This window comes from Colletotrichum costaricense, assembly GCF_030867565.1.
Source record: "Colletotrichum costaricense strain IMI 309622 chromosome Unknown Scaffold_32.1, whole genome shotgun sequence".
NCBI classification, from domain to species: Eukaryota; Fungi; Ascomycota; class Sordariomycetes; order Glomerellales; family Glomerellaceae; genus Colletotrichum; species Colletotrichum costaricense.
Window position 1 is genome coordinate 326,166 of NW_026848261.1, and position 14,156 is coordinate 340,321.

Here is a 14,156-nt window from a genome sequence, read left to right on the forward strand (position 1 = left end):
ACCGTGGGAACACTGTACACTTACACCCAAGAGAGGCAAGGCAGCACAGTATGAACGAGGCAAAAGCCAACCTGAATCATTTGCTGCAGTGCTCCTTCAGCGGGATGAGCAAGCCACAAAAAACAAAAACAAAAACCATAGGGAAAAGCTCTCATAGTATATCCTATGGCTAAAAGGGTTTGGAGGGAATGCAAGATCGATCGCACACTACTACGCTGTTGTGTCCGTACCTAGTCTCGTGATTTTACTTTGTCGCAGACTCGCAGGTCGTTCCCGCTAACAGTTTTTTTTTACCGAGTTTTATTTTCCTGATCTACGATCGCGAAATTGCGATGAGTTGGTTCAAGTCTGAGAATATTTTAGGGATGAGCTGGCTGGGCGCCCGCGCCGTGTTACGTTGCCGCTTGCCGAATGTCTGCCGCAAACATGACCCTGCTGTGTTGCGAGCGTCCAACCCGTTGTCAAGAAACAAAAAAAAGACGGGGTTACCATCTGGAGTTCATGCGGTGATCCAACAAGGGGAAGGGGGAAAAACAGGAGGCTCTGCTTGTAGTTCAGGACCACGATGTTGTATCAGCATCCGAGCGTTCTTTATTTCTCCGTTTTCCATGTGACCAACGCGTCCAGGCTCTTCAACGTCAACGTCGTTTCTTTCAACTGCTTTGTTGTCGCGATGATGCAAATGATGACGCCGGTGTCCTCCCCCCCTCTTCTCCCCACCATCACCGCCGTTATAGTATGAGACGGGGGGGGGGGGGGCATGGAGGAGGATGGGTGAGTCAATACATGGGACGAAGAGGGACGGTGGATATCCCATCTATCTTGCGAGAGATTGACGAACGGTGAGCGTGGGTAAATAGAGGAACACACATATACGAGCCGCCGGCTATAGTGTTCCTAATTCTGGCAAAAGGAAGAAGAAAAAGAGACAATATCGATCATTATAGCCGTCCCTCCGTCAGGTAGAGGTATCATCCATGGAGGAGCCACGATGGCTCTGCCCTGCCTCGGCATCTCCCATACGAGGACGCGCAGGGATCTGGCTGGCAAGACTGGAGGAGGGATGTCTCTGGTTGTCAAGAACGGGATTTTCGCCCTCACTTGAATGAAAAAGAGCAGTTCAAAGGGAAAAAGGTTTCCTGACAAGACAACCCGACCACCCCCCGTCTGCCCCTGAGTGCCCCCCTTCGGCTTCTCTTTCTCTCTGGTAGGCCTGCCGCCCTGGGAGACTCTGGAATGTTGCCTTTAGGTGTGGCTTGTCAATCTTGTCTCTGGTTCCTAGTATTGCCACGAGGCCAGAGTCGATCGAATTCCCTAGCCGCTTCCAACCTGTCAAGCGATAAACCTTGGGTGCCAGCTGGGAGATTGGCCCTTTTTCTTTCTTTCTCATAATCAGCCTACCGGAAAAGAGAGTATCTTTTCCATGTGACTCGTGATGTCGATCCTCTCTACTCGAGAAAGATGTAGCGAGCCGTTATCCTGTGAGAAGTGTGAATTGGGGTGACTGGCAACCTAATCCCTGGCAAGACGAGGGTCACAGAATGGAGACGAACGTCGAACTATCCCACGGGACTGGCTACGACGCGTCTCCCCCCTCTGCTCGGTCAGCCGCCGACAGATAAAAGCCTGCGCCTACAGAGTGGGTGGGCGGTTCTTTGTACGTGGAACGGAATATCCGTAGTATAGGTCAACTGAGCCCCAAAGTCGGATACCTCCATTTTCGTTCGTCCAAAAGGTCCCTTGATTTAGGAGAGAGAATGGACTCTATGGAGAAGTTGCAAAATTCTAGATCGGGTGTAGCTCTATAGTGGCTCTTACCGACTTAGGTAGGGGGGGGCCATCAACTTCCAACGGATACTGAGCCCTCTGTACCTGTTTCCGACAAATGAAATAAAGGTCTCCATCCTGCCTTGCTTGCCTGGCCGCGCGCAACTGAATACCGCAATTGGGGGTCCGGCGGCGAGACCGAGGGACAAACTCGAGCTGATGAGTGCAAATAGAGAGAGATAATGGACTCGAGGGGGAGGAGGAGGACACACTACAGGCGGCCGCAGCGTTTCGTTGCCGCCGAGGGAAGGAGCCACAAAGAAGGCTGTGTTCAGTTACGGCGTGTTCAGAAGGGCAAAGACAGCGAAAGGACAGCGTGTATCCCGAGCATGTTTTGGCGGCTAAGGCCGGAGCCGCGGGCACCACAAAGGGCGGCGGCGGCTTTTCTTGCTCGAAAAGATGGTGGTTCAAACTGAAACCGGTGGTTGGCTGGTGATGGCCGCATCTAGAAAAGGGCACGAACGGGCAAACGCAGGCTGTGGCCGTGGCATGTCGCGCAAGCCGTCGGTACTCTGTGGGTAGTAACCGCAGACGTACGAAGTATGGTTCAGAAACATCATGTTCTAGACTAGGGCAGTTCAGGTCGGTGGGCTTGGGTTTAATGATCGAAGACCCAGTTGTCGGTAAGGATATTGGCCTGGTTCAACAGATTGGCTACATGTCAATTGTCAAATGAGAAGCACGGCCCGGCGATGATGATGTTCTATAGTGGGCTTGGAATGATGGAATGATCTGCAATCGACATTTGCCAGACTGACTCTCAACGAACCCACGGAAACCCACGATCCCGGCCGAGAGTCGGTCGGAATTTGCCTATACAAATTTGAGTGGAGGGTATTTTGGGTTCTCGTGAGGAATGTGCTATGTGGACTGGAAATGCTGACTGTACAGAGTGCACGAATATCCGGAGAGCCACTTAGGCAAGGAACCCAAGAAGCACAGCACCGCAGGGCACAAGCAGCACCAGAGTCTCGGTATTTCGTTGCAAGGGTGGAGGGGGAGCAAGGCAGGGAAAGACAAGCAAGAAAAAAAAAGCACAGGACGCCAGGAGGCTCTCGCCTCCAGAGATGAGCCAGCCCTCTGCGCCAAAAGTAGTAGCAGGCAATTACTGGGAACAGCCGGGATATGGGTCACCCAGGGCGAGATCTGACAGCCCAGAGACGAGGCCGCCGCCGAGGGCAGGACAGGACGACGGCGGCTGTTCGGTTACAGAGTTCAGACTCTTTTCTTCGGTATCACAGCCTCAGCGAGGCAGAGAGCAGAAAGACGGAAACTTCCATTGGATAGGGCAAGACAAGACAAGGGGCTCGGGAGTTCGCGCTGGCACTCGGGGTTGCTAAGAGGAAATAATAGTGGTGATTGGGCGTTGCGCACCGCAACTTTGCGCCCAGTCCTGGCGGCGTTGAGCTATATTCCTTTTTGACATGCCTGTCATTTTCTTTCTAGTCTTTGGATTACTCCGTACGGTAATAATGACTCCCCGTATTACGGATACAGATGGCTTGAGAGCCCGTGTCTGCGTGTTGTACTAGTGTGTATGATCGCTGTGACCGTTTGTGTGTAAGTGCGTGCGTGTGATGTGTAGACATGCCACTGCATGTCACTGAGAAGCCAGCTTGATAGGTTGATTAGGAGTTCTCAGGTCAGCAATTTCAAACTCATGGCGTTCTCTTCGTAGCGAAGTGGAACAACCAACGCAACCGGAGGAGGAGGAAGTGCAGAGAGGTATTTCGCTGAGCCTTGAGGCACAGAAACAAACACTAGACTGACAGTGAGCCGGAAATAAGCACCCATCAATGGAAGACGGAATCCCGCCGCCACTGCGACGGCGCATTGCTAGGTATTACTGCGTGTATGGAGTGTGTAGATGTTCCCCTGGCAGATCTTTTTCCTCTCTGGAGATTAAGACGCGGCACCAACGCCGGCAGCAGCTTCATCAGGGACAAGAACTCCAAACAGTGGCGAGAAATGACGGAACACTTCATATGTGCAGCAGGTCAGCATCTTTAGTGTTGAATAGCTTTTGATCGACAACTCTACTTTCGTGACTACAACTCTGACTGAGGCAAGCAATTGCAACAGACATATATGTAGGCAAACGGATCTGGGACACACATTGGGCAGATCCATGAGACCATGAACCATGAACCCGAACCAGCAGTGGTGAAGAGGGCAAGAGGCAAAAAGATTGAAATGAACTGAATCCAACAGGCCAGGTACGTACCGAGGCTGCACGGCAGGAGTGACCAAATTGGAACTCCCCGGCGTGCCATTGGTCCAAAATTGGCGCCGACCTCCAGACGACGGGCGACTACGAAGTACAAGGCGCATGCACGCGACTGGGACTGCGGACCTTTTCTTTTCTTTCCTTCTTTCTCTATTCGTACTTGCTTAGTTGGTCCTGGAGGGCGGGCTATTAATAGACCCCGGTCATGTTTCGCAAAATACGCTCCAGTCACGACGAAGCCCCAGTGCCCCACTTCCTGGGGGTGACCCAGGCACACACAGGGACCCAGGGGATCACTCGCACCAAGCCCCAAGCCATGAACCCCACTTATTCCGTCCTGGGAAGTGGTGTGGTTGGGCGGCTCCACTTACGCTGGGCGGCCACTGGCCAATCCTCTCTTTCCCTCTCACACACACACAGTAGGTGCGCACCACACACACGCTCTCTCCTGCCGCTTTCTCAGTCGCGGGGGGACCATAGAAACTCGCACGGGGAGAAGGAGGAATTGGTTGAATTGGTGAATTGCAAGACCAAGCTGACAGAGATCTGACTCTGAGAGCACGGAAAGAGGAGGACACAGGGCCTAGAAGCCGGGTTTGGACCAGTCATTGCCGTTCCTCTGCATCTTGCAGCGCAGCAGCCGGCGGCAGCGGAACACCGGAATCTTGCCTTTGCCCCTCCACCCTCTTTTGCCCATCGGCATCAGTCAGTCCAGACAGACGACTCCCAACCAGACAGACGTGCTGATGTTCGGTTGCCTTCTGTGCTGCTTGTTCTCTGCATATTGCAGGTGTCAGGTCAGAGTCACCACATTGTGCCCGTCTGTCCGTTCGTTGCTTCGTACCCACAACAGCGGAGTGCCGTGTTGACGATGACAGAGCGGGCAGTTCGATACAGACTACTACTCTGATAGCCCGTGGACAATATACTAGGCTTGGTCGCGCGATGGTGCCCACGGCTCTAAAACAACAGTAAATCAACCCAAGGACGGGCACCAGTCCAAGTCCTCGTCAATGGCGGCGGGCTAGTCCACGGCTCTCACGTAGTAACCTCCGGCTACAGCCTACGCCCTCGCATACTGGAGCTAAGGGGGTAGCGCTTGCGCAGACGAGGCCGTAGACGAGGCCGCACTAACAATTCCCGATCTGACCCCTCCGCCAGCCAGCACTACCTACCTTGTTTTGTCGAGATGGGTTCCAGTTTGTGCCTGTCTGTGTCCCGTGCCTTGCTCTCTCCTCCTCATCTTGCCTTGCCTTGCCTTGCCTCGCTTTTGCAGCCTGCCTGGGCTGCCTTCACGTTCTAGGTATCCATACTCCGTACCCGTACGTGCGATGGGTTCTGGACAGCATTCTGTGACAAAAGGTGCTGGCCGGTGACTAGACAGGGAATTCTGTCACTTGCATCGAGCTCTCTCCACTACCTTAGCACTGGGTACTCCGTACGGGTCCAGACTTGCCAGTTGCTGGTGGTTCTTGTCCTTTCACCATCGTACGTCTACGTTGTGTGTCGACTACTATGCCAGATACATTGGCGAAAAGCGAATGCTTAGGGTATCCGTAGTCACTCTGGAGAGATCCAATGCTTGGTGTTCTATTCGTAGTAATTGCTACTTAATGTGATCCGTACTTTACCTTAACCTGAGGACATAAAAAGGCACAGGAAGGGCTCAGAGAAGGTACGTTCGTCGTCAATCCTTACCGGGCACTCAGACACTTTTGCCAGGTGAACCTCAGACAGAAGGCGACAGAGAGAGGGGGGACGAGGCATGGTAGGATAGGTACGTACCGAGGACCAGCCGCATAGGAAGTGGAAAGGCAGGTGCAATGTAAGGTTTCCATAGGTACCTCTTGCCGCAAACTTGCCTCCTGCGATACCTTGGTCTCTACTGCGTGGTACCTACTCCGTAGTATACCAGGGAAAGGAAGGACCCCTGTCCTGGTCGCCCTTCGCCCTCAGCCAGCAACTTGATCCTGGGCTGGGGGTACCCTCCCACCACCCGTTGGCCTTCCTTGAGACCTTGACTAGCATCTCCAGGCCAAACCCAGCCCGTCCATGTTCGACGAGGGCAACTGACTGGGCGACAGACGGCCTGCCTTTCACTCTCCAGTCGCTTGGTTGTCGCTTGCGTGCAGGCCTTCCTTCACCTTCAGGTTCTCACTTCTGCCCTCTCTGCTACGGCCCACACCCCCCCAAAGAGCAAGAGCAAGAGCCCCAAGGGCCCCAGTTCCTCTTTCCTTCCCCTTCCAGTTGTTGGCCCATCCCCAACTCTACCTTGCCTTAGGTACTCCTCTCTCGAACCCTTCCCACATCCGCCATTCACCTCAACTTTCAACCACTTCACGTCTCTCTTCCACCATTTTCCCTTCTTCCCACCCCAATCCCAAATCACCACAAACACCCCCTCTTCTCTTATTCACTACCTCCCCTTATTCTCAATTCTACGGATACTCTGCCGCCTTTCAAACCAAGCAAATCCAATCCAGCTTCAGTATCCTTCTTCCTTCAACCACCTTACCTTACACTCACCTTACGCATACCCGCCTGGCGATTTCCATGCATCCGTATTGACCGGACCGTGCCACATCTCTTTCCCACCAACAGCATGTGCTAACCCCGAGCCGCCGTTTTCGTCGTGACCACTAGCCATTGTTTTCTCTCTTCTCCATTTCTCTTCCATCACCAACCAAACTTACTACTCTTCTTCCCCTTCGTCTTCCTCTATCCTCCTTCCTACCTCACGAACCACCACCACGACGACCGTCCTACTACTCTTACCCACTATCCACCAGGGCCCCCGCCGCATACGAACCCTCGACTGACCTATTCCTGTCGCGAGACTGGTCACCTGCCCTGCGCACCCTGCGGCACCGCCCCGAGTACGAGGAGGAGTTAGAGAACAGAGAGACACTTCGGTCCTGCCGAGAGACTTGGACCACCACAACCACCCCGCCGACGACGAGGACACAAAACCATCCACGGGATTCAGCAGCGCTGTCCTCCGATCTACAATCAATCGCCCGCCCGCTCGCCTGCCAACCGGCCTTTTCTTTTCATTCTACAAACATCAACCGCGACTCCCGCTCCTTCCACGCCAAACGCCGCAACCATTTCTTTAATCATTACGCCAACGTTGCCCCTCGCGGCCTACACAGTCTCGTCCCCCGAGACTGCCGCCAACACGTTTCCCTCGCGCAAGAGAAGAGAAAGAGAGAAGGGATTCGGGCAGCCCATTCAAAAGGTACACAGAACCATGCCGTCAGCAGCGGCAAGAAGGATCTACGAAGATCAAATCCCCTCTTTCATGTCAGTCTTCGATCTTGACGCAGAGACAATCGCCGCTCAAGAGACCGTCACCCTCGTCGACCCCAAATTGATCGATATGGAGGCCACCGGAAAGCCCTTGGCCAGCCCGGTCCAGTCCTTGCGACCGACCATGGACCACTCTCACAAGCACCACGATAGCACCTCTACTCAGGCGTCCGAGTCTGCCGAGTCTTCGCCCACAACGACGCTCTCAACAAGTGACTGCTCCCCGCTGTCGGACCCGTCCCCTTCATCATCCCCCGATTCTCCCGTCAACTTGATACCCCTAAACTCTTTCCCGGCCACGTCCTTTGGCGGCCTTGGTCCATTGTCTTCAATGAACACCATGTCCGCAGCAGAAACCACTAGCTTCGGCCGTCCGATGACGTCTCCTTCGCCGCGTCGTCCTAAGAACATGAAGGGCCTGTCAATTCAGCCGCCTTTCATGGGAAATAGTGCCTCAACACTGGTTTCCGAGCCCGCATCGCCCTCTTTCATCAAGCCGACCATTCCAGCAATGAAGCGTAAGCCTAGTCAGCTCAGCCTCAAAACCCAAACGTCAGATCTGGTCATGCGAAATACCCTAGAGGTCCCCGGCACCCCTGGTATGGCACCCATTTTGCAGAGACGAGCCCTCAAGCACTCGACCTCGTCACCTCACATGCTGCCCTCGCTGAAGTCTGCGACTTTTGGCCCTCCGGGTGGAATGACTTTCCCCAAGGTTTTAGAAAGAAACGAGTCGGGTCTTTCGGAGTTTTTGAGGCCGACAAAGACTGGTATGGGCCAGTCGTTCGACACGACAATCGTTGAGGAGGATTCGCCCATTAGGACTCAGCTCGCGAGCCGCGCCGCCCTCGACTTCGAACCCTACCACGAGAACGAGAACAATGAGGACCAGAAGACGCCGGGTTATCCGGATGGCCCCATTGCAATTTACGAAGACAATGTCTATCTGTACTTGGAGCCGACCGCCGACGAAGCCTCCAAATTTGACACCGTCATCAATGTCGCGCGGGAAGTTAACAACCCCTTCAACTTCTTGCCCAAGTCAGACGAGGTCATGTCAGACTCTCCAGCCGTCCTCAGCCCCATTCCCGACACGGCTGTGTCAAACGCTAGCTTTTCTACCGCCTTCGAGTTCCCAACCAACGACAAACCGGAAACACCGACAACGCCCAAGGCCATGTCATTCTCTATCAAGCGCCCAGAGTACATCCACATGCCCTGGGACCACAATACGGATATTGCGCAGGATCTGATGCACCTCTGCGAGACCATTGAGACACGGACGAAGGAGGGTAAGAAGGTGCTCGTCCACTGCCAGCAAGGCGCAAGTCGATCCGCCAGTCTCATTATTGCTTACGGCTTGTACCGCAACCCCGAGCTCAGCGTCAACGACGCTTACTACGCCGCCCAGGAGAAGAGCAAGTGGATCAGCCCCAACATGAAGCTCATGTACTGCTTGCAGGATTTCCAGAAGCAGATGTCGAAGAAGAAGACCTCGCCTGGATCAGCCTTCCGCCCTCGCACTGGACGAAGCCCTACGAAGCACCGCCTGACACTCTCTGCAGATGCGGCTATTGACATTGCACCCAAAGAGCCTTTGACCGCTCCTCTGCCTGGAGAGAAGGAAGGAAGCTCTGGAACTTCGAGCCCGAAGAAGGGCAGCCCTACCCGTGCCAGAGGCCTTTCAACACCCGGCAGTCAGCCAATCTCACCTGGTCCGTCTTCAGCGCCATCAAGCTTCTCCTGGTCCGAAAAGGAGAACGACAATTCTGCCAAGTTTGGGAACTTTGACGTTGATCGCTTGATGCCTTTCAAGCCTACGCCGCCAGTTTCGGGCCTTGCACCACCATCGTCATCATCGTTCTTTGCCAAGCCGCCGCCGTCGCCTGGCCCGCCCCCTTCTCCCGGATTTGGAGCTCACCGATTCGGTCCTGCCGCTGGCTTTGGATTTTCTAGTCTGAACCTTGGCCCATCACTGGAACGCGAAGAGGAGGCTACGGCTCCCAAAGATAGACACTTCATGGTTGGCGCAGTTCCTGACGACGCGGCTCTCCTGTCACCCCGGGCCGAGACGATGACGAAGAACCCGCTGCACGATTCCCATCACGGATTTCCAGGCATGCAATTTGTCGAGGTTCCGCCAACTCCAAGCGAAGGCCTGTTCTCGCCTAGAGAAACAATGTTCCCCAGGGATCCTTTCTACCCCTTCGGACGACCCACCCAGGTTGCCGACCCGCGCAGTCCGCCTACAAAAGGTGAAACGCCAATTGTGAGGTCTATTGATGAGCTGCTATGACCACAGCCAGGACGGAACACACCGCCACTAGTCACTAGCACCAAACGCCCCGGGACCGAACTACCTCGGCGGTACTCGGCCGAAATTTGACTATTGTTGCTATTTTTTGCGACATGGAACTAGTCAAATACGCGTGCATTGCAACAATGCAGCGACCGTCGTTGCAATCGATACGAGGTTGACGGACACCGAGGCTTTGGACGATTTCCGAAACAGGTGCATGGCAAACACTCGAATACCTTGATCTGCATCAATCGATCAAAAGGCAGTTGCATTAGTCGTATCGTCAATGGCAAAGGACCGAAAAGGAGGACAACAGTGGAACTTGCCGACCATTGTGTGGACGTGCCTACTTCCCAATTCATACAAACACCAGCCTAGCTCAATGGTGCATCCACCTGGAGTTGGCATCTCTTTTGTCGTTTTCAAGCCTTTTTTCAGAGCGCAGCGAGTGGCGAGACAACGGCTTTCGTCACGTAACCACTTTGCGGAAAAAGTACCCTACAACCATAAACCAAAATGTGTAATTTAGAATTGCGTTTTCACAACGCAAATATTGAAACGGGGGAGATGGGAGACACGTCTCTCATCGTTTGGACATGGACAGTCAAGGACTACCGGGGATCGGCCATCTTTCTTGCAATCGTTTATTGGCGTGCCCACTTTGGACGACGGAGTTGGAAGGGATTTTGGTACAGGCTTATATCTCATGAGGCACTTTCCCGACGGGGGCCGGCTCGCTTGGAAAGAGAGTACGGCCGTGAGGAACACTCACAAAGACACCATGCTATTTTCTTGTGTTTGAGGCTTGGGTTTTCTTTTTTTCTTTTCCTTTCAATGCGGTCCATCTACGGATGAGTCTACCGCAACGCATATGGAGTCCAAAGGGAAGCAGGAGAGGATGAGACGAGGATACCACAACTGCATGCATGGATGGGGTGGAGGGGGAGTGAGGTAGATGAATTGTAAAAAAACGAAGAGTCATACAAAGTATGCATTACCAAGTGTTTCTGATTGTTTCTGTGTGAATGTGATGATGCTATGCATAAGTGATTCACCAGCAAAACAAGGTGTGTGCTCACAAGTCCATGTCCTGCTGGTCTCTTCGTGGTACCGATGTAGGATAATTGTCAAAGACAAGGCTCAGAGCGGTGTTGGCAATATGTCTGACTTCCGTTCTCGTCTTGCTATACAAAGCGTTGGGTTTGCCTGACGTTCAACACTCCTTACAAAAGTCCCCAATAGCCTACACATTGTCGAACTTCTATACTCCCTCCAGCAGTCTCGGTGGAGTGTGTGTAAGGAAGACATTTTCTCGTCTTGGGGGGCTTTTTGTACATGAAGGATTTCCATATAGGCCCAGAGGAGTGAGTAAAAAGATTTGTAGTCCAACACGCATGACATGGCACACACTCTGACCCCAGTCTAATACCTGCTGGTTCTGATGATTACCTACTTACTTACACTATGAGCAGAGTGAGATGAGTTCGTAACGCGCGGGGTTGGCATTCAGGGGATTTGGGCAGAGTACTTTTTTTTTTTTTTCCGCTGAGAAGTCTTCACCTGTCTAGCCGGGCTCTGCGCGTTCGTGGCGTGCCAGAGGGGCATATTTCAGGGTTCACGTTGAGCAAGGCCTTTATCATCACCTTTTGAAGCACACACACACACACACATATACATGTGTACATTCATACACTCCTTCTGCTGTAGATAAATGAAACAGACAGTATCTTAGTCTGCGAGGCTGGGGAGATAGGGCCGAGAGAGGTTAAGAAGCAGACGCGAGGCGATTCGATCAATGATCATCATGCTTGGTATCGAAAGAGGAAGAAGACATCTTTTATCAGAGAAAAAAGTCTCAGATCTTTGGTGTATACTCTCTGTATGTGTCTGTATCCTTATATAATTCTATACTAGAAAAAAAAAAAGAAAACGCCAACCAAACGCCGGCCCCCGACTTTGAGGCTTTCCCTTTTTTTTGAAGTCTTTTGTACGATGTGTGTTGTTATTTACAGGCTTTAGAGGGATGGGTAGTTCTGCTATTCTTATTTGGGCCCCCGCCTCGAGAAAGGAACAAGTGTGGCCTTTGTGTTGTGTACCACGGGGCTAAAAGGGTTTTGGGATATCTCGAAGAGGATGAGAAAGTGGTTCGATCAAGAAAGGGGGTTCAGATAGAAAAAAGGTTAACGTGAAGGAAGAAGAAGTTGCCGCCTTGCAGTCAAGATCTCTCTTAAAGCAAGGGTGCCGAATACAAAGCTAAACAACCTTGAAAGAACATTCCTTTCCACCCTTGCGTTTACTGCGTCTTCCCAGCAGCCGCCGCGCGCTTCGCACCCTCCTTGGCCCTCTTCTCCTTGGTCGCAATCTGCGCCTCGGCGCCAATGGCGCCAAAGACGAGGGAGACGCCGGCCCACTGCATGCTTGTGAGGCTGTGGCCGAAGGCGAAGACGGAGAGGGCCATGGTGACCATCTTGCGGGTGACTGTGACAGTGACGAGGAGGACCGAGGAGAAGGTGGAGAGGGTGTAGACTACAAAAGGCCGGCAGTGTTAGTAGGGCTGTTGTTTCTCAGGTATCAGGAGGAAAATAGACCAATACATACAGATAAAGACCTGGCCGACGGCGCCGCACGCCGCGAAGCCGAGGACATCCCACCACACGGCGGGGTACCGCGCCATGAAACCCAGCGCCGCCGTCAGCTCGCCCGCGCTGCCGGCGACGTCCATGCCGAGATACTCGCCGAGACCGGTGTGGACGAGCCAGGGGCTGAGCACGAGGTAGCCCAGCGTGACGGCCGTGCTCATGAGGTTGTTGGCGCACATCATCTGCGGGCCGGTGTATCCCTTGAAGGTGCTAAAGATGTAGTCCTGGGTGCTGTTGGTGAGGCCGTCAAACAGCAGGTTGATGCTGAGAAGCAGCATGCCCCAGGGCATGTTGGCGTCCGGGTTGACGACGGATTTCTTCTTCTTGCTGCCCGAGTGCAAGGTAAAGACGGCGACGCCCGCCGTGACGCCCGCGACGACCAGGTACTTGTACAGCGGGTAGCGCTTGCCAAAGAGAGTCGTGTGAAGGAGCATGACGGGCACTAGCTTGCAGGACTTTGCGAGCAAAAAGGTGATGTAGTCAATGTGCGCCAAGGAGGCGTAGCCAAAGGGCGAGGCGAGGGAGGAGGTGACGGCGACGAGAGCGAGGGGCATGACGATGCCGCGCGAGGGGAAGACGGGCGGGAGGGAGGCGGCGTTGCGGGAGGAGAACCACAGGTAGAGGAGGCCCGTCGTCGCGGCGAAGAGAGACTGGATCGTGTTGAGGAAGACGGGGTACTTGAAGACTTCGGGTTTGGACGTTGGGCCGTAGGGCGTCGTCGTGAGCTTCTCTTGGAGGTAGGCCCATGTCAGACTGCGCGAGGTCTTTTGTCAGCAATGCGCCGAGCGAAGAGGTATTCGGAGAGGGCATGGGATTAGGGGAGTCAAGAGAATCACAGGACGTACAATGAGGCGTAGATACCGCCTACAGCAATCAGGATTTGGAGGGCGCCGGCCTCCTTTGCCTCAACAACCGCCGACGCAGGTGTGGCGACAACCTTGCCGTTGGCCTCCTTCGTAGTCACAGAAGTCGCGGCGCCATTGCTGTTGCTGGGCGTCCGCTTGAGGGCGTCCGCTTTGCCAAAGTATTCGGACGATGTCTGTCGACGGATAGGGGTGGCCTGCTTCGAGCGCGCCATTGCGTCGCTGTGTTTCTTTCTCCTGGGAATCGATTGGTGTGTCGTGTTGCAAAAAGCTGGTGTCGAAAGACGGGAAAAGAAAGCTCGAGTATGGGTGCGCGACTCAATACCCGTTGAGCGTGGACGGTGGGCGCGCGCAGCTAAGGGGCCGGAGAAACGGAACGCTGCAAGGGAGCGACAACGACTGGCTGCGAAGCTTCTAAAAATGCAAGCTTGAAAGGAAAAAGATGTTTGTTGAAGAGAACGAAAGTGCTACAATACCTCGAGCTTGAGCAGCAGCAAGATAGACACCCGAGATGGAGATGTGGACACGGAGACAAGCGAATGCAGACAGTAAACGTCAAAGGAGCAGCTGGGCAAATGACAGGTTGGCTTCATCCCAAAATAAAAATAAGGTGGACAGCTTACCCGTTGCATCTTACCCCCCAGGTCCCCCCCGAACCACACAACCCACGCACACCACGCTGCACCCATTCCGCCCAAGCCTCTTCAGGGTCCCTCCCCTCCACTGCTTACTTGCCGCCGCCCTAACCTTATCAGGAATCAGCCCAGCCCGGTGTCTCTTCTCCGGATCGGCATTGCAAACATTTGTCCCCAAGACCCCGCTTGACATTGGCCAATCACATCATGATCGCAAATTCATCCTGGAAGCAATTCGACACCTTCCAACCGTCCTTCTCAGCCTATGCTTACTTTTAGAGCGAATGTCTTTGGAAAATGACTAGCTACGTTTGTGAGTACCCCATATGATAGAGACAAGAACGCTATGGACTCGGT

General features: G+C 53.7%; 2 protein-coding genes across 2 annotated transcripts; one reads left to right on the forward strand and one right to left on the reverse strand.

The window, feature by feature from the left end:
• Nucleotides 1-7,304: 7,304 nt before the first annotated feature.
• CCOS01_16689 (dual specificity phosphatase) lies at nt 7,305-9,659 on the forward strand (the record flags this gene model as incomplete). Its single annotated transcript, XM_060464825.1, has 1 exon — nt 7,305-9,659. One exon carries the CDS (start codon nt 7,305-7,307, stop codon nt 9,657-9,659), a length of 2,355 nt encoding a protein of 784 aa, XP_060304713.1.
• A 2,296-nt stretch (nt 9,660-11,955) lies between these two features.
• CCOS01_16690 (UAA transporter) lies at nt 11,956-13,379 on the reverse strand (the record flags this gene model as incomplete). Its single annotated transcript, XM_060464826.1, has 3 exons — nt 11,956-12,188; nt 12,261-13,054; nt 13,147-13,379. 3 exons carry the CDS (start codon nt 13,377-13,379, stop codon nt 11,956-11,958), a joined length of 1,260 nt encoding a protein of 419 aa, XP_060304714.1.
• Between the last annotated feature and the right edge of the window lie 777 nt (nt 13,380-14,156).